The sequence below is a fragment of the Pelodiscus sinensis genome, chromosome 3 (genome assembly GCF_049634645.1).
Source record: "Pelodiscus sinensis isolate JC-2024 chromosome 3, ASM4963464v1, whole genome shotgun sequence".
Classification (NCBI taxonomy): domain Eukaryota; kingdom Metazoa; phylum Chordata; order Testudines; family Trionychidae; genus Pelodiscus; species Pelodiscus sinensis.
The window spans coordinates 154,992,563-155,013,430 of NC_134713.1; the positions used below are offsets into that span (position 1 = coordinate 154,992,563).

At 44.8% G+C, this 20,868-nt stretch overlaps 1 protein-coding gene across 8 annotated transcripts in view; it reads right to left on the minus strand.

Moving 5' to 3' along the window:
* The window catches only part of SUSD4 (sushi domain containing 4), a 124,429-nt gene that overhangs the window by 8,138 nt on the left and 95,423 nt on the right, over positions 1–20,868 (minus strand). For all 8 annotated transcript variants that reach the window (XM_075925257.1, XM_075925264.1, XM_075925261.1 and 5 more), the window contains 3 exons: positions 2,670–2,861; positions 2,071–2,215; positions 108–490 (listed from right to left, as the gene is read on the minus strand). In XM_075925257.1, the coding sequence (XP_075781372.1) occupies positions 108–490; positions 2,071–2,215; positions 2,670–2,861 (720 nt within the window). The remainder of the gene's footprint in view (positions 1–107; positions 491–2,070; positions 2,216–2,669; positions 2,862–20,868) is intronic.

A 20,868-nucleotide genomic window follows, 5' to 3' on the forward strand; every position in this document is an offset into this window, starting at 1 on the left:
AAATAATTCTTACTTAATTCTTACTCTGAAGCACAAGAACACAGATTGTATGTATGGTTTATTACCTCTGACACACATCCCATGTAACTTATCCAAACAGATCTTACCATCTGCAATATCGATACTTGGGCTAGTAGATGCAGCCTCCCCAGTGGTGCTATTGATCACCTCAGTTCTATCTGAAACAGGATGCACGCCCATTTGGCACACAGAAGATGAATATAAACTTTGGAGAAGTTCAGAAGAGCCTGATATACTCTCACAACTCTCAAATTCAGCAGGTAATGTGTCTGTATCTCCTGGGCCGGGATAAGCTGGAGGGTTCTGATCTTCTATCTGCAAAACATGCCCCAGGCCTGCAGGAGATGAGTATCCTGGCGCCAAGGCATTCAAACCACTGCTCACAGCTTCATCATAGGAAGGCAGCATGACAGGAACACCATCCACTACCACGAAGTCGGGGTCACTGGTGGAACTCTCTTGGACGGCTCTACATCAAACAAAGACAGATTATCATGGAGTCTTTGAACATTTCAATAGCATCTTGAAGCAACCACCAAACTTCTCTCAGTATAATATTTTCTAATCACATAAATAGAGCTATACATTGTTCTTAATGTTCACAGGAATATCCTTTCCCAGATCTGCAGAAATCAGCTCAGGCCAATAGCTGTGTGCAATTTGGTTTAAGGAGATAAACAAAGCCAGTAACCTGAGGCATCATTCAGAGAAGGAAAGGACATCTGTGTGTTGGAGATAAGGAACATTTTCTATTGTCCCATGCACAGTAAATATCAGGGATATAAACTCGGGGTGGATCCATAAGTGTAGAGAGGTCAACATGGGAGCTAAAGGAGTATGGGCACATGCAGGACATGTAAATCTACTGAGCTGATAATTGCCGGATGATGCAAGCTTTGGGGTTGAGTTTTTTAGCTCATTTCACCCTCAGTTTGGAAGGATGCACTTCCCTGTTCCTCCCACAACCACTAAGAGGATATTTTCAAGAAAACTACTTTTTTTTCAGTCTGTAAAATTGTGGATCTTTTACTCTCAAAAATTTAAATTAGATTACATTGGAGTCCCACCGGTATGCCATGTGTTTTTAGGGTATATGGGAACATCTGAAAAAAAGAAGAGGAAGACAGAAGTCTATTTCAGCAAGTCAGAGGAGCAAGACCAGGATATCTGTCATTGGTATAGTGCTGCCTCTTAAATCTAGAGGTCTTCCCTCTTGTGTACATATTAATTAGGTGATCTAGTCCATCAACATACACTGGTACAGCGACAGATTATCTGACTTAATATAGCTTTCCTACCTCTCATCCACATCCACACCCCCACCCACACAGAGGTCTTGGTCCAAGAATATGACTGAACCTAGCTATGACACTACCTCTGTTATATAGCTATATTTAGTCAACCTACAAACCTCAGCTTTCTTATTTGTAAAAGAAGGTTAATATTTACCTCCCTGTCTTGCAGGGACTAGCATAAGCATTATTGGCAGATAGCTGATATCTGTACAGTGCTTTAGGCAAAGAACAGGAAGAGGATATGAGAGAGAAAGAGCCACAAAGAGAGAGAGATTATGAATATTCAGGAGGGGTTTTAAGAGAAGCGTCACTGAAGGTTTTTTTTTTTCAATTTCCATTGAGGAAAAAATAGTTTTTGAAGTTTATGCTACTCTACTAAGCCTAAAATATTTTAAAGAACCTACTCCTAAACCCCCAAATTGATATATTAAAATACGTTGCTTCTCCCTGTAAATATATTTGATCAAAGACAAAACTCTCAGTATCAATGTAGCAATTAGTATAATCACACCTAAAGCCAATTTGGCAATTTTTTCTTTTTCTCTTTGCCCTAAAAGAGGCCAGAAGTACTATGGAATTGCAGGGGTTCTCAACTCTATGGGTTGCCTAGATTTGTCCCCATTCCCTCTGTTGTTTATTGTTCAATGCGAGAAAATAAGATAGTTGGAATCTCATTTTATTTCCTCTCCAAAGGGCATTCAGTGAAATAGCTAAATTAAAGCCTTCAATGTCCAAAGAGCAAAAGAGTACAAACCTTGGAAGGAAATGCGTCTTAAATTTGGTCTGGAACATCCTGGCTAGAATAACCAACAGAAGTACCAGTAGAACACTGGTAGCAGTAAATGCCACAATTTTCCAAGTCGTCAGGAGGGTTTCCTGTGTATTTGGCCAGGTTTGCTCTGTAGCAAAAATGCAATAAAACAGCTGTATTAGATTATAACTGTTTCATATTTGTATTGCAGTAGTGCCAGTCAGGATCAGGGCACTTGGTTTTGTACAAATACATAGACAATATCCTTATTCTTAAGGTACACTGTCATAAATTTTAAAAAATAGTATAGAAAAAACTGAAAAAATCTAGTGATGTGTTTTATCAGGATTTATTTGCAAACAAAATAAAGAAGATTTAGCAAATATTTAACAAGGCACATTTTAGCATCTATGGAGATAGCTGCTGAAAATTCAAGATCATAAAAGCAGAAATAAACTACATGTTACTAATGTTTCAAGATGACTCTGTAAAATTTAAAACGTGACAGAACTGTAGTTCAGCAGATCATGTCAGCCTGTGATCATACCAGCAAAATAAAGGGTTAACGCCTGCAGACGTTGTGACCTTAGTGCTATTTTTACCTGTTTTGACACAGTATACTTGATCTGAAGGGAACCACTCTCCTTTTTGGCAAGTGATGTATTTGTAGTCATTGGTAAGAGTGTAACCAGGATCACAATAGAATTCAACCACAGTTCCATGGTTATAACGCTCACAAGGCCGCGGATGGCAAATATAATCTCCATGAATCACCATTGGAGGTAGTGGACAAACTTGTGCAAAAGGAAAAAAAGAAAGTCAACAACAACAGCAACCACTTCATACAGATTATCCCCAGTATATGGATTTTGTGTGACACTAGACACGGGACCAAATACTGCCTTCCTTTATAACTGAAACCCAAACCATATTAATGCTACTGGGAGCCTGAATTCTGACCACAAATGACCATTATCAGATATGTCTGATGCAGTGTGGGGGAAGTAAGGTGGTGTCCATAGTTAAGTCAGAAATCCACATGGCAGAAATGTGCAGACCCCACTTCAAGATCTCCACAGAACTCAGTGGTCTTTTTCATGAAGATGTCTCTTTTGGGCACCAGGATGTTAAAAGTGAAAGGGGGGGGGGAGTTATAATTAGGAGAGAAAATTACCACTCTATCATATCACTCAATCCTGGGGTTTTCTGACAAGAACCTTTACTAAGCAGCTGAAATTGAGTTGTAAGGTCCCGTTAATACATATATAATTAACATTATAAAAAAGCTACAAATAATAATTCCATTCTCAAACAGCTCATGTTATGAAACCAACTGTTCTATGCTGTGATAGGTACAGTACAGATGATACTGCTAAAACAAAGTCCCTAAAATTAATTATTTTAAAGCCAGTGTCAGAGTCTGAAATCAAGGACCTGCTTGCAAAGTGAGTTGCTATTTGATTTGAGTGAGGATATCAATCGGCCTGCTTGGGAAGTAAGGGTATGCCTACACAGCAAAGTTATTTCGAAATAACAGCCGTTATTTCGAAATAACTTTACTAGCGTCTACACAGCCAAACCGCTATTTCAAAATTAATTCAAAATAGCGGAGCGCTTATTTGAAATTGGTAAATCTCATTCCACAAGGAATAACGCCAAATTCAAAATAGCTATTTTGAAATAAGTGCGGTGCTGACACTTATTTCGAAATAGGGGGCCTTCAGCCTTCCCAGGGTGCTCTGGTGGCCACTCCAGCCTCAACCAAGAACACTCATCTCCCTCCCCGCTTCCTGGAGCCCTTAAAGGGGTTGACTCTGGCCACAATGCCTGTGCCAGCTAAAAGCCTGCCAGCCCAGAGCCAGCAGTCACTGCACCTGACCCAGTGGCCCCAAAACATGAGCCAGCAAGCCACTGTCAGCCAGCCCTCCACTGCACCCCAGGAGCAGTCTGCCAGCTCCCAGGATCCTGCCAAGGCCTGGAGAAGGCGGACGCCTTCCTGGTCCAGGGTGGAGATCATGGACCTTGTTTGGGGGGGATGCCCCCTGTCCATGATCTCTGCACTAGACGGAGGAACGTGGGCATCTATGGCAGGATAGCTGCCAGCCTGGCCACCAAAGACCACATGTGAACCCAGGAGCAGGTTTGGTCCAGTGAGACCCCCAACCCTGACCCCTGGCTTTCCCTCCCCCTTCTTCTCCTTGATTCCCCCTTCCAGCTTCCTCCTCCCAGGTTTCCCCCTCCTCTCTCCCACCCTCTCTTTTTCCCTCTCCCACTTCCTTTCCCCAGTCTCACCAGAGTTTCATCCCCTCCTCCCCGTTTTGTTAAATAAAGAGAGTCTGTGTTAATGAAAATACATGTATTTTATTTGACATCAGGAAGGGGGGTTAGGAAGGGGTAAGTGGAAGGATGTGAGGGAGGAATGAGGCACAAGCCCCAAGTGGGCAGTCCAGGGATGCTCTTAGTGCTCCTCAGGGTGGAAGATCTCCTGCAGGGCCTCCGGGATACTGACAGCCCCCCGATGGACCTCCCGGATGGCAGCCTGCAGAAAGTGCAGCCAGGCTCACAGCAACGTGTCCACGAGAAGCACCAGAGTGCCCAGGGGCAGCTCTGGCTCCATGTTGCAGAGTGCTATGGTGTCCCGAGTGAGGGAAACCAGAGCACGCAGAGACAAAATGTTTTGCTGTCTCTCAGCAAGGTAGGCAAGCAAGGAGGGAAACCTGAGAAGCAGGGGGGTCCCTTTAAGCACAGGCCTCAGATAGACCCAGGCAGCAACCACACAAAGTAACTCCTGACCTGATGCCCTGCCAGACCTGGTTCCAGACAGCCTTAATTGCGATTCAGCGTCCACTCAGTGTGGACGTGCTATTTTGAAATAGGAAAAAGCTATTTCAAAATGCATTGTGTGTGTAGATGCGTTATTTCAAAATAAGCTATTTTGAAAGAACTATTTCAAAATAAGCTATTTTGAAATAACGCTGTAGTGCAGAGCCAGCCCAAGCTATGGGCTGACTGGGCTACCACCGGTCAGGGAGTGCTGCGCGGGGCTGCCACACATGCGCCATGCACCCAGGGGCAGGGCCACGCTCCTGGTTCCCGGGGTATACGAATGGCTTGGGCCGGCCCTGGTGTAGTGTAGACATACCCCAAGGAATTAAATGCAACAGTAGTAGAATCTGGCCCTCTATTAAGAAAGAATACTACAAAGAGCTATGCCAATAACAAAGAACTGCAGTATAAACAGGCTTTCAAAAAGGCAATGAAAGTAAAAGAAATCACTGTTGGGTACACAAATTAAATGAGTGACTGAAGGAACATTTTTAGAAAATAGCAGTAGCTGAAAGTGTATGAATAAACTGCTTCTTTGTATATCAAAGGAAGCCTCTTTACTAAAAATGAGAACCAACATCTGTTGACCATTGCTTTGGTTACTGTTTCTCATAGCTGCTGATGTGATTAATAAAATGAGTTCAATATTTAATTGATTTTGTTCTGGGAGTCTAACTTCTCTGAACTGGCTAAAACGGTCAGTTTATTTCCCTTCAGAGACTATAACAAATAACCAACAGGATCAGTGCCCTCTGAAGAGGCTGTTGTGTTAATTTCATGCATCTGCTGCTTTGCAGTGAAGACCGACTGCATAGATTTAAATAATGAAAATGCCATTTTTCTAAAACAAAATCTCCACTGAAATCACAGTTCAGTTGTTTCTTTCTGTGAATCTTGTTACATGAATAATGGATTTCAAAAGCTGAAGAGAAATGAAAAGGAAAGGAAAAGGAAAAAAGAAAAGAAGAGAAAAAGAAAAGAAAGAAAACCCACAATGAGATATTAAATGAAACTCCAAGAGTAGCTGATTGTAATGTGCAGCACTGTCTATTCCCCATGCCCTGAAGACAAGCTTTGTGTTTGCATTCTCACTGACAAGGCTTAAAGATAATCTGAAGCCCAGATAAGTAATTCACACCAAAGGCAATACCCTGCTTACTTTCCTAAGTGGACTAAACCCAGGAGAAGCAGGAATGATTTATTAAGAAATCCAGAAAAAGTCTGAAGAGTCTCTCCTTTCTCTAGTTCAAAGGAAGGACACCAAGGTGGCAAGGGAAGATGCCTATTACCCATATTATGGATAGCCTCACTTCCCAAAACTATGAGAGCAACAATCCCAGCCCACTCCATGGGACATGGCATGTTTTTATTACATACATTTATTGCCCTCTCCATGCTCCCAACTTCTTTGCAGCTGGGTTCAAAGCAACCATTGCAAGTTGTAGCAGGCTGCCAGAGATGTGTCAATACACAGTACTGCTCCAGCAATGTGCAAAATAAAAAGCTTCTCATCGCAGTGATCAACTGCTTTGAGAAGCAAATTTCCAGTCTCAAGCAATGACACCTGCTGCCTCTCCTGGCACTTAGAATCCCCAGTCTATTAATGACATTGGGGGCTGCATCAATCTTCTGAATGTAGGAGGCACAACACCGGCCTTCTGGCATTATGTGTCGGCCCAGTAAGCAAGCATTTTTCAACTGTAAGATTAAAAAGAGTACATTGCCGGCTCAACTCAGCTATGATACTGTCACAGCCAGCTTATACTGGGAGATATATTTTATTAAACTCTGAAAACAGGAGCATTAATCTCAGCATGTTCTATTTCCTAATGATAAAATTGAAGCTGGTGTCACATTCATTGTAGATATCCGCCACGTTTCAAGGGAAAAACTCATACTGCTGCTGCCCAAGAAGCATTTGTAAACAAACTTCTTTTTATCTTTGCAGAAAATTTGTCTTGGGTAATAAATAAAACGAACTGAACCTGTTTTAAACACTCTTGCCTGCCAGTGGCTCTTTTTATTAAAATACTGATTACGGGGAACAGATGGGGAAAAAATGAAGCAGGTTGAAAATGAGCAAGTTAAACTTAATTCAGGCAGTACTCTATTCATATTTCAGTCACCCAAGAGAATAAGGGCTTTTCCCTCATTTCAGGCATGTCTCACTAATGAATTTTATGCTAATCCAGTCTAAAGAATCTTCAATGCACTTCAAAATTTGCATAGCCTATGGTTATATTCAAGTCTGCAAACTGAGATATTGAGACTTGTAATTCCAAGGTAATTAATTATTATTGTCAAGGTCCAAACTTCTTGGTTAAAGAACAACCAGGGTCCAGACTCTATAGAAAATAATACAAAAATTATAGTTATTGTTATTAAAATGAACAAAAAGATCTTGTCATCTATTCAAAAGCATCTGATGATCTGGATTTGGTCCACCGTCCGTCTGCATATTGACTATGCCAGTGTAATTAATAGCCTTCAGTTTTAGAGAGTCTTTGTAATGTAGCTTGCTTGCTTTGGTTAATTGATTGGGTTATTTATCAATCAATTAATTATTGAGTACAGAGCAGCCATCATACTCCCAGTTCTCTTTGCAAGCTACTCCATGTAAAAAAATAACTAAAGACTTGATCCAAATGAATGGAAAGACTCCCAGGGACTTCAAACATGCATTAGAATTGGCCCTTAAACAGCTTTGTATTTAAGGGTCTGATCATATAGACCAGTGTTTCTCAACCAGTGGTATGAATACCCTTAGTGGCACTTGAGAAGTCTAGGGGGTACGACAACACAACTGAAATTTGGAGAAAACTGAATTTTTGTTTTAAGTTTTACAGCGCTTTATTATTTTTGTATTTTTTACACCCCAAAATTTCATCGCCCACCCGGCTACAATTAAGTTGTTTAAACAAATGTGCTGCAATGGTAGAAAAAAAAAATTGTGTGTCTGAAAACTGTAGGTACTAGGGGTACTTATTTTTTTTAAAAGGGTACTTTATAAAGAAAGGGTTGAGAAACACTGATGTAGACCAGTGGTCACCAACCAGTAGATCAGGATCTATTGGTAGATCTTGGAGCTTCTGACAGGTTATCCTCACTGACTGGCCAAGAGGCTGTCATGTGCAGCACTTCAGCTGCCCCTTCCCCCACTGCTGCGCATCTCCCGCCCTTTGCCTTGGAGCTGCCCCGCCCCAGGAGCCTCCTGCTTTCTGTGCAGAGCAGGGAAGGGAGAGGAGAAGGTGCTGATTTCAGGGTGCCCCCTGTATTCTATCTCTACAGAATGGAGCGGGGGCACAGGGCTTGGGATGGAGGCAGTTTGCTGGCTGCTTTTGAGGGGGTGCAAGGTCAGGGCATGGGTGAGCCTTCCTTAGCCCCACTGCACCACCACCTAGGACAGTGGTCTCCAACCTTTTTATACCAAAGATCACTTTTTAAATCTCAGAACAGGTGAAGATCTACCGCCCCGCCCCTTCCTTGAAGCTCCGCCCCTTCCTTGAAGCCCCGCCCTCTCTATTCTCCTCCTGTCCATCACTTGCTATCCCCAGCCCTTACTTACACACTCTGATCAACAGTTTATTTTTAAATTATGCGATACATACAATTAAAATCACGTGTTTATAGTTATGAAATAAATGGTCTGTTTTGTATTCATGCTATTTAAATCTAAAATGAAGCATTTATACTTATACATTTTGTGGGGACAGAGTTCTGCGGCTGGGGGCAGGGGAAAGGGAACAGGGTGCTGGGAGGGCAGAGGACAGGGTGCTAGTGGGGACAGGGTTCTGCAGCAGGAGACAGAGTGTCAGTGGGGACAGAGTTTGGGGAGTGGGGACGGAAATAGGGACAGAGTTCTGTAGCTGGGGACAGAGTTTGGGGAGAGGGGACAGGAATGGGGACCGAGTTCTGTAGCTGGGGACAGGAGTGGGGACAGCATTCTGTGACTCGGGAGTGGGGGCTGGGGAGTGGGGTGCCAGTGGACGCAGAGTGTCCCCTGCATCTCCCTTCTCCCAACATACTCCTCCCCCCCCGGGAAACCGGCACGAGCCTGCCCCGGGGCCAACCCCTACCTCCCCCCGCCGCACAGGGAAGCCCCGCGCCCGCGCCTGCCCCAGGGGCCGATCCTCCCCCCGTGCAGGGAAGCCCCGCGTGCACCTGCCCAGGGGAAGCCCCGCGCGCCTGCCCAGGGAGCCGACCCTCCCACCCGCACAGGGAAGCCGCTCGCGCGCGCCTGCCTCAGAACCAACTTCCCCCCTCCCCGGGAAGGAAAGCCCCGTGCGAACACCTGCCCCGGGGCCAACCCCCCGTGCCTGCCGGAAACCCCCTGCACACCTCCCACAGGGCTGACTCACCCTCCTGTGCGGTGCAGGGGGCCAGCAGAGCAGCTAGCGCACTTCTGGCATTGCTGGAAGTGGCGCTAAGCCGCGGGACTTCTGAAGCCAACACTACCTCTTGAGGTAAGTAGTGGGGCTTCTGGGGGGTGGGAGGGAAATGGGGGCGGGGCAGACAGGATGCCTCGCGAGCTACTGGTCGAGGTCTTGAGATCGACCAGTAGCTCGCGATTGACCTGTTGGTGACCATGGACCTAGGAGCCACCTGAGGTAAACAGTGTCCAGCTGGAGTCAGCTCTGAACCCCTGCCATAGTCATAAGCCTCCTCCTACACCTCAAGCTCCTGCCCTAGCCCTAAGCCCCTTAGATTCACACTCCCTGACAGAGCCTGCACCCTGAACTCCCTTCTGTACCCCAACTCCCTGCTCCAGGCTCAGCTCAGAGCCCCCTCACACTTCAAATCCCTTAGCCCAAGACCAAAGCCCATGTCCCAACCCTCTGCCCGGGTAAAAGGGAGGGAATATGGGTGGGGGAGGGAGGAAGGAAGAAGTGAGCAGGGGTTGGGTCTCAGAGAAGGGACATGAAGGAGGCAGGGCAAGGATATCTGGGTTTGAGGTACATCCTGGATTGCACTTAAATTCAAAAAGTGATCTTGTGCTTAAAAAGGTTGGATACCACTGATGTAGACTGCTGAACAAACCTGCCTCCTGGTGATGAGAGGATTCTGAATGCAACAGGAGGCACTAGCCATCTTGCAGGATTGGGCCCTAAATTTCTGACACCTTAGTTATAATTAAAACACTATGGATCTCTGCAGCTATTCACATTTTGTTTCTTATAAACTCTACTGTGTGCTAGAAACTAGTACATCACACCAATATTCTACAGATTTAAGGGACACTATCAGATCAAAGATGACCCCAAATTTAGGCTACCAAAGTGAAGAAATGTTTCCAAGAAACTAAAATGAAAAATTCCATTGTGCATATCACAAAAAAATTCAACAAAAACAGTTCCCACTTTGTTTGTAACCCACCAACTGAAACCTTGGGATAGTGTGTGTGAGAGAGAGATAACATAATGAAACTGACCATAAACTGATTAAAACAAACAGAAGTGAAGCTGACAAGCCTTTTCCCTGAGGTTGGAGAATGAAAATGTGAAAAGTTAATAAAGAACATAGACAAGCAATTCCACTTCAAAAATTCTTTCAGATATAGTAATCTATGACATTATTTGTAACATATGTAAAGAATCCGTTTACATTATTACTCTTAAAATGTGACAGAATCCTTTTACTATCTGTAGATTTCAAGATTTTCAGCAGTCCATAATGCTTTCTTAGACTTTATTTCAGTAACTATACCCTCTAGCCCGGAGAATCTAAAATCATCTTCTTTTCTGAAAATGAGAGTTAAAAGAGACAGGTTTTGAGTTCTTAACTCTGAACTTTAAAGCTTTTCAGTGTGTGGGGGTGTGTGTGTGTGTGAATTTGTGCCTTATCTTCTGTTGATTATGAAATGTGTAACACTGAGTAGCCAAAAATCAAATGAGTCTTGTTTCTCTATATTTGTGTTTTTTGAAAACTCAGTTGTAATGGGTAATAGCCAGATTGTAGCGGGCACATTAAGTTGGGTGTTTTGCAGATGTCAGTCCAGTTGAAATGGTTAACCAAAAAACCCCATGTCTGTCTAGTATAACAAATCCCTTCTGGAATACTCAACACTACAGCTGGTCAATGAAATGAAGGGAGCTCAGTCTGATGTGATGGGCTTTCACAATTTTTCTTAAGGACAGCAGGAACCCAAGGACTCTCATCTAAAATATGGCCTCCAACTTCCACTAATTCCAATAAAGATGTTCAGCAACTCCCAGGAAGTGCTTAAAACCTTGAGACCAGAGATGCCAAACTTCTGGTTTCCGCAGGGGTGCCCCACTCCACCCAAGCTCTGCCCCCATTCCATCCCCTTCCTCCAAGGCCTCATCCTCACCTGCCTCCCCTACCACTACCCCGTCCTGACCTCAGCTCTTCCCACTCCCATTCAGAGTCCTCCCCCGAACTCACTACATCCCTTCCTGTCTCTGTTCCTTGTCGCCCACCCCAGTGCTCCCACATGCTGCTGAACATTATCAGCAGCCAGGAGGCACTGGGTGGAGGGGAAGGACTGATTGGCAGGGCCACCGGTGGGTGCTGATCACCCATGATTTTTTCCTATGGATGCTTCAGCCCCTGAGCTCCCATGAATTGGGGCCTAATCTTGAGACTCATATACTGGCTCTAAGCAGAGCACCCCTTTATGACAGATGGCAGAATATATCCCACTTTAAAGCGTACACAAAAACTACACCTGCCCTCAACTGGTGAGTTTTCCTTGGGTGCCAGGTTCCCAATCTTTGGTTTATCAATAACTAGGGCCCTACCAATTTCACAGACATGAAACACAGCTCATGGACTGTGAAATAAGTCCATCCCCATGAAATCTGATGTCTCATTGTTCCGAGGAGCGCCCCATCAAAGGGGGCTTCCCAGGTCCAACTGGGCAGAGAAAGGACAGGACTTGTCTCTCTCCCTGTAAACTGCCCTGGTGCGGGGGACCAGACCAGACCCACGTGTAGGTGCCTCCCTTTGCTGCAGGATGCTCTCTGGGACTGGCAGCAGCTTGAAGTTCCTGCAGCTGAGTGTGGGGTGAGGAGTTCAGCACTTTCTACAGGTGTGGAGGGAGAGCAAGTATTGTCCCTCCCATGCCAGCCAGGACTAGCAGTGAGGAGTCCCTAGCTCGGTTGCTCCCAGCAGCACAGGGGAGATTGGACCCACCTCTACCTCTTGGAACCTCCTGTGGTTGCAGGAAGCTCTGCAGTTACAATTCCATTACATTTCAGCTTACACAGATGAAAATATGAAATTTACCAATTTTCAAACCCTATGGCCGTGAAATTAGCCATAATCAACCATAAATGTGGTTGGACCCTTATCCATGACAATTTTTCATAGCTCAGTTCTTCAACCAAGCAGTCTCCTAGTCACTCGCATGCAGAGGTATAGACACCAAAATACTGAATCACAATTTAATTTGTCCATACATGCTCATAGTTTCACCCTTGTGTTTGAATAAAGCTCCGTGGGTGATGGCAGGAGAAGACGTCAAATGACTGACAGCTTCAATTGTCTGAGCAAGGGTCTTGATTCTCAGTAGGGATGTTGGTTCCTATATGAGTGATCAAGTATTAGAAGTCAGTCACGCCAGGCCAGAACTGTGCCCCTCTCCTTCTTAGTCTGACTCATAGTTATTTTGGTTTGTAACAGCTCCAAACCAGGCCTACACCTAAGCTGAGCAACTATAACCAACTTCATTTTCTAAAGCTCACTGTAAAAGACTGAGGGGGCTAGATTCTGTTGTGTCTCCAGAGAGAGTGTGCAGGAGGCACAGGGAGCTACAGACAATTGCTCTGTGTCAGGGCTACCTCCACAGTTCCCAGGGTTACTCTGCTGTTCAGAAGCCTCACAGCATTCTGCACACTACCACCACTCTCCCATGTCAGGGACTTCTGGGGAGCAGGTGCAGCGTGGGGCTGCTTACAGCTTACACTTGACAGCAGTTGGTGGCATTTGCTCAGAACAGCTTCCTACTCATTGTGGACAATTGGGTTTTTGGATGTGAACCTATTCCTACTTTTTCGGCATTGCTAACTTTGGGAGGATTCTGGGCATTCACATAATGCCAAGTAACATTAAGGGGGAAGCAAGAGAGATGTAACATTACTGTTTTTAAAGTTGTAGACTGGAAGTTGATGTGGGCTACGTCTACATTGGCCCCAAATTCCGGAAAAGGGATGCAAAGCAGGTAAGTCAGCATAGGGAAATCCACGGGGGATATTTAGGAATATTCAGGTAGGAATAAGAGATCCTCCGGAAAAGGGCTTTATTCCGGAGGATCGCGCCAGTCTAGACGCTTTTTTCCGGCTTTTCCCCAAGCCGGACAAAAAGCGGCGGACATGTTTATTTAAATCCGCGGGGGATATTTAAATCCCCCGCGGATTTCCCTATGCTGACTTACCTGCTTTGCATCCCTTTTCCGGAATTTGGGGCCAGTGTAGACATAGCCATGGTGTTACAAGTGTTACTTGTGCACAACAATTTAGCTCAGCATGTTCACACGTCATTTTTCAGCCTGGCTGGCACATTTAGTCTTTGCATTATTGCTAAATGTTAGGAAAATGATTTAAGCTTTGTCTTGACTTCCACATTCAAGGCTGACAATAAGAGCAATACAATCTGTTGACCTGGGGCATTTTAGAAGCCCATCTTCTGCCTTTCAATCAGAATCAAACAATATGGTTTTCCTATAGTTAGCAGTCTGCTTCCTATGTCCGATTACCATTCCTATGTCTGTCTGTGCTCGGTTACTTTCAGAACATTCTTGTGCATGGCCTGGTTTTTAATTTTTCACATGGGAAGCAGGGCATAATGAAAACAGAGGTGCTCTGAACAACAACAACAACAACAATTTGTTCTAAATATGCTTTGGACCAGTGCTTGTTATGTTTTAAAGGTTGAAAAAGAATTAAGATCAGCCTTTATAGTAAGGCCAGTGTAAGTATCTGTGCAGGGCTCTAATTACAAAATTTTGTATCCACATCCACATCTGTATCTGCAAAAATGAGCCACAGATATCTGCAGCCACATCTGTGGTTGCGGATACCTGGGCATATAAAGCAGATATCCACAGATCTGCAGAGCTCTACAAGTAATAGCTGAGTGGGCAATGTGAAGGGAAAGTTTGTATTTCAGATTTCTCTTAGATAATAATGGAGATCTGAAAAACCCTGGCATGCCTGTGAAGTGAATACCATCCGTGTACTCTCCTCTCTTGCCCTTCTTGTTTCTCATATTCATACGCAGAGTGCCACACCAAGAAGCTGGACCCCTGAAATCCAGGCACCTGCTACTTGAGTCTCTCTCCCTTGTGTACCAGAAAGGCAGCCAGACTTCATGTTAATTAAATTGACACAAGGTACCAATCTGCTACCGGTATCATCAGCAAAACTTCTTCCCTCTCAGGAATTACCATGAAGCAGATGGCAACAGAAAAACAAGGTGTTTTTCACATTTGTTCCACAGTGACCAGATAAAGAAAATCACTATTTATATTACTGGGATGGAGGTATACAGGAAGCCTCATTCTCCTAACCATATGTTTCAATACGTTCCCCAAGGCTTATCATTCTGTCGCTGGCTTTGGAAGCCAAGGACGGAGAGCATTATTTAACCCTCAGATAGGTCCACTGGAGTGCAATGAAAGTCCTTAGTTTCCCATTCGTAGGAAATCAAAGCAGTTTATTCAACACAGACTTGCTCTAATGGACCCGTGCGTCCAGACTATCACGCTGAGCCGACAAACAGCTAATCAGCTGTTTGTCGGCTCAGCGCGGCAGCCATGTAAATTTAAATGAAGCGGCGATTATTTAAATCGCCGCTTCATTTTACTATGTCTGGTAGCCTAATCTACATGCCTCTGGCGACAGAGGCATGTAGTCTAGACGTACCCAGTGTGTCCCTGGGCTGGAACACAGAGAAGAGGGTGGGTTTGGGTTCTATCAGCCACTGGGGATGTGGCAAAGTGTAAGCAACGAATCAGAAGATGGCCTGATTCCATTTGTCCAGGGGATACACCGGAAGGGGCAATCTGTAGTGACCCAGCCCCAGGGCTGAGCCACACAGAGAGCGTCCCAAGTCCAGAGAGACAGACACAAACACACTATAGGTGGGCAACGGAAGGAGGTCAGACTGGTTGAAAGCTAGTCCCCTGATGAGCCACAAGAAGGCACCGCAGAAGGAAGTCACAAATCCGGCCACAGAAGACTGAACCTGTATGAATAATATGCAATTGGATATCACCTTTCATCCTACAATCTCCTACAAACACCAGTCAATTAAGCTTCAACATTGCATGTGTATTTTAGAGCTGAAGAAAAGAAACACAGAAGATTTCAGTGACTGATTGAAAATTATACAGCAAGCCAATGATTGTCTGCAGTAGAATCCTGGTCTTGTAACACCCAGCTTGTTTGCTCTAAGCACTACTAGACCAAACTGTCTTTTCCAAAAACATCTGTGAGCTCAGATTGTAAAATTTAGAGACAAACTAGCTACATTAACATTGCACAGCAAGCTGAGTGTTCACATGGGGAACCGCGCTTTTCACCTTGCAGAAAGTGTGAAATTATTTGAATAATTAAGTTTTTAATGAAAACCTGCTGTCATGATTATGAGGGTTAGCCAACAGCCTGGGGATTAAGGGGTTAACTACACCTAGCCAGGTGGAGTGGCCAATAGGAATGAGATCTGTACATGTTTTAAAATATGTTTTGGCTTTTCTTTGTAACTAAGTTCTAGGTCCATGGAGTTTCTTTATGAGTATATTTTGTTACCTTCCCATCTAGTCATGATGTTTGCAACAGGAATATTGTTGTAATAATAAAAGTTCTTTCTTTTCTTTTTATTAACCTGGCATTGGTTAATTGTGTGCCCTGATTTTTATTTTAGGGGTGAGATTTCCCAAATGATCTTTCCCCTGATTTCTTTATTAACATTTGGGTGGTGGCAGCGGAAGTTTTATTCCCAAGATCTAGGGTTTTAAGATTTTGGGGGAAGTTTTATACCAAAGCCTGGTAGATAAGGCTTTGGGGTACACCTGCTGGCCCCCACTTCTGCATTTATCATGCCAGAGTGGGGAAGGAGCCATGACACCTGCTTTTCTGGTCTGCCTCCGACAAATGCCATTTTTGCAGAAAATTAGTATCAGTGTGAAACCAGCAGCCTGAGACTAACTGAAAGATTATAAAACTGACTCCCATTCTGTTTTTAGAATAGATCCACACTATAAATAACCTGCAGTCCTTCTTTCACAATCACTCCCCTTCCCTGTGAAGGGACATACAAATAATGGTTTCAGTTCTGCATGTCCACACTCATGCGAAACTCTCACGGAAGTTTCAGACTAGCTTTTATGGTTTTTAGTAATGCAGCCATTTGAAGCATAGCAGCTGGAACATTGCTGATCTTAATTAAATGTTATAAATTGTAAAATGTATTTACAGTGGCAAAGCATACACCTTCTGATTTTTTGAACGAGGGATAATCTAAACCCATGGGGTCCAACATGCTAGCCGCTAGCTATATGTGGCTATTTGGCTGGTTGAATGTAGCTAGTTGGCTCACAAAATTATTTACATTTTCAGAATATGTGCTAGTTCACTTTGGTGGCTACTGCTTGAGAGGTGGTTAGACACCATGGATCTAAACAAATGCAGCTTTCATTTAAACAACAAATTTTGGTCATGATCTTGTTGAGCTGCTAGGGAGTTAACAAAGGTCAAAACTTGGCAAAAAATGAGCTGAATCATGTTTGAATAAATATATATGCTGTGCTAGGAATACATGGCTGTTTGGAGCAGTGGGGTTGCAATTACAGAAAGTGGCATTAGTCACAACATTACCTACTTTCTGTGGCTTTTTTTCCTTCTGTAAATATGTACCCCAATTAACTCAGGATTTCACTGAACAATGATGTGTCGTCTCCAGGCATTCAATAGCTGGACTCACTATTCAGGCGCAAAATTTGTGGGTGAGAGTCCAATTTGATGTTCATAATTATTTCCATGTGCAATGGATGTCATTTAGGCACCTCACTTCCTGATTGCAGCTACAGTCAGGTACTATCCTTAGGTGTCTAAGCAACTTCAATTACCTCCAGAAAGAATCATAGGCAGGAGTCCAGACTGGAGCCCTGTTCCAAATCAGGCCTTTAATTTGCTACTGTGTGAAAAAGGTCATTCCAGGAAGCCACATCTTTCTGGGCCAGTGCTTTCTGCCATGTGTGGTGCATGTGGAGTTAAAATAATTTATTAATGTTGAATGTTGACCTGTGTGGACCTGAGGATGTGCACTCAGAGAGGAAAGGAAGGGAACAGGGGGCAGCTTAGAGCACTGCAACTTGATGGAACCGGACTACAAGTGTTGGGGCTGAAACAACCAGAACCTCTTGGGCTTTGGTCGGAGAGGCTCTGATCACCTTTGCCTGCCTGTGGGGCTGTAGGGCAGATACTGCATGTCCTTCCACTAGCCACTGCTGCCTTGTTGGTCTGTGGAGTGAGCGTGTTGATGTAGTGCCAGTCACTTGCAGCATGCGGGGTGCAGCAAGGTCAGAACAGGACAAGAGGTGGCCAGTGACAGATGTGGGCATAGGAAGTCCCCACCAAGCGGAACCCCCAAGATGAGGTGGTGACACTGACACAGGTTTGGGGAAAATGTCAAGTTTGCTTCACTTCTGAAAATGACCTGATCCTCAGGTTGACTGTGTTTGGCTTGGCCTTTAAAATCAGACCAGAGCAGACCCTAATGCAGACATCATACAAGGCCAGGGTGTATCACTGTCATGGTGACATCATTCTGACTCCAGCCCTTTGTTTGCTTAAAGTTCTTCTACTAATTAGCTGAGTTTCAAATGTTAACTCCTTCCTGGAAGTGAATGCAGCATGTAATGTATATTTTAGATGCTATCGTGAGAGCACCAGATTTTCGGCTGGTGTTAATCAGCATAACTTCAATGACTTGCAGTCAGTGGGGCTGCACCAGTTTCCACTAGCTGAGGAGCAGGCCCAAGGATATCAGTAAGCGGACTGAAAATCAATAAATATGTCCTTGATAAATAAGTAATATTTGTATCTCCACTGACACAGCTCTTGCACTGTTAGAGGTACACCATCAGATAACATTTAAGTTCAATACAAGACAACCCTGAGGGAGAAACTTGATCTGTTTTCCCTAATCCTACACACATTTGCAATACCATTAATAAAATGTATCATGCACCTGGGGTGTTACCTACCAGCCCTGTGCTCTTGGGGAGCCAGGGAGTGACACTCATGGAAAACCATTCCCCTTCCCCAGGCCTCTGCTAGAATCAAAGACAAAGCAATGAAAAAGGCCAGGGAAGACACATCTAAATCGTTTCAGACAAGGGTTATAGAATTAAGGAAACACCCCAGCCTCATCTGCATGGAAGATAGCACAGAGAGAAACATTGCCATTAGCATACAGAATGGAGACCAGCTTTTCCAAAGCAGGAACCGCACTGAACTATGGGATATCAAAACCAGAGAAGCTCTGGCTAATGGGAAATCTCTGCTCCAGATGCTAATGAACCCAGGCCTGCTCACACCCAAATTAGTCATTATCAGACCAATTCTAGTAATGGATCCTATTGACCTCCAAAATACTGAAACTGCCTACTTGCATTGTGAGCTCCTTCAAGGAACATCACCCATAACTAGGGGTGATCAGTCTCTATTGTCTCACTTCTGTTTACCCAGAAACAAATCCAGTGTTCTCTTTGAACTGTTGTCCTATCCCTATAAAAACTCCTACCCTTACCCAGCTCCCGGGGCCACGCAGCTAGAGCCGAGCTGCTGCGGCCCTATAAAATCAGCAGGGCCATGTCATGTCAGCGTCCTGGCGTCTGCCACCATCCCGCCTCTGGTCCCACCTCCTCGCGCCGGAGCTGCACGCAGGCAGCCCGGCGCTGAGAATCACTGCGCTCCACTCCTCCGCCAGCGGATTGGATGGGACCACGCCGGCCACAGTGCGGGCTTTGGCCAGCCCGTCACAACTGCCCACCAGGCGAGTCTGCCCCTACACTCACCAGCTGATAAAATCTACTCGCCACAGGAGAGCGGGCGAGTGCATTTGTCAAGCCCTGGTAATCAGTTTCAATCTAGATTTAACATTGTAACTGTTATCTGTGTTTGGCTTCCTATCTCTACCCAGAAATAAATAACTTTCATTGCTAAGCTGGTTGCTTCTCCCTCTTTCTCTTTCGCTCACTCTTCCTCAAGGGGTGTTGTTTTGGCTTCCCCATTCGCTCTGCAACAACGTTTCTTGTACCCAAGCTAAAGATCCCTGAGTGCCCAAAATCCTGTGGGGTTTGCTCATCGTGTGGTTTACCAATAAATGACTGTGGTGTGAAAGTGGGAATAGGGAGTGCCGAACCTGGGGGCTTATTAAGATGGCAGCTTAAAGTGCTGTTTAATCCAGCCTACTGAGTCTAAAGGTTCATGAGGGTGCAGTGTGGCATTGCTGTTAAATCCAGCCAGCTGAGTCCAGGGACATATGAGGGGTCAGCTTGTGAGTGCCGATTACCCAGTTCTCTCAGGCGTGCTCTGTTAGTGGGTGTGAGTGTCTTTTTGTGTTACTAAGGTGGGAAGAACCCGTCCCATAAGAGTAACTCTAATAAATGAGCATACCCCAGAGTATTGGGCAAATCTGGTAACAGTGGGCAAATGTGAAGCACAAGGACAAGAATTATCTACTATACATTTTAGAGAGTTTGTGTACCCGTCTGTCTGTCTGTCTGTTCAAGAACTTCTCTTAGTGAAGAAGTGGGTTGTGCCTATGAAAGCTCATGATACTATCTACATGTTTTGTTAGTCTTTAAGGTGCTACTAGACTATTTGCTGTTTTTTAAGTTTCTCCTAAACAGTAAGAGCTAGGACCACCAAATTTGGTATACAGCATCCTCTTACCATGACTTAGGCTTTGATTGTGCCTGGAAAATGGGATGTACTTAGAATGGGACTGCTTTTCAGAAAATCATACAGAAAAGAGACAATCACCAAGCAAGTGAAAGGGGCTGACTGGAGGTGCCACCTATCCGTTGGGACTGTCCCAGCCTGAGCCTCCCACCCTACCCATTAGGGAGGGCAGGAATGGCTGAAGCTTCCCAACTCTGATTCAACATTGCTGGTTGTTCCCTTTCATCAGGGAGCAAGAGGAGAGTGCACAGTTTGCTGCACTCCTTACTTTGGCTGGGGAGCACAGAGGGCAAATGAATCTGGACCTGCCCCAGCCAGGATACATGCACCTCTCCCCCAGCTGTGCCTACTGAAGCTGTAGCAAACACGGAGAGGCCATTCTCATCTGGCCCCAAGCTGCTGCACTGAGAGAGGTTTGGGACGGCCCTTTCTCCGCAGGGCAACCTGCCTACTGAACTCTCATCCCCAGTCCCACCCAAGAGCAATCATTCAAATGAAGCATGTACATTTTAATTTCATTGTAAATAATGAATTTAGTTAAGGACCTAAGCACTGCCAGGTAATTTTTCTAGTGGTTTCATAAAAGATTTCCAATGTCTGGCTGATTTGAGAAAGGCTAGGACATTTCTGCAACGAATGCAAGTGAGACAGAAGGTGTAAAATGGTGATTTTTTTAAATTTGATGCATAAAGGCTTGCTGTGACCCTCCACACAGCCCTGCTTAGGGCAGGGGGCTGGACTCGATGACCTCCTGAGGTCTCTTCCAGCCCTAGGATTCTATGATTCTTTTATTTTCTAGAGGCAAGAGTCACAGCCTACTTAACCATGCTCATCATAGAATAGTCCACAGTTTGGGGTAAAAACCCCTCCCTAGTTCTGATCTTCCTTCTAAAAGAGAGACTCTGGAGTGGCATGGGGAGGTTTTTTTTGGGGGGGAGGACAGGGGACCCAGGCCCGCCCATTACTCTGGGTTCTGGCCCAGGAACCCTAAGGCAGATGCAACCCAGGCTGTGTTTCCTCCACTCCCGGGCTACATCTACACTGGCAT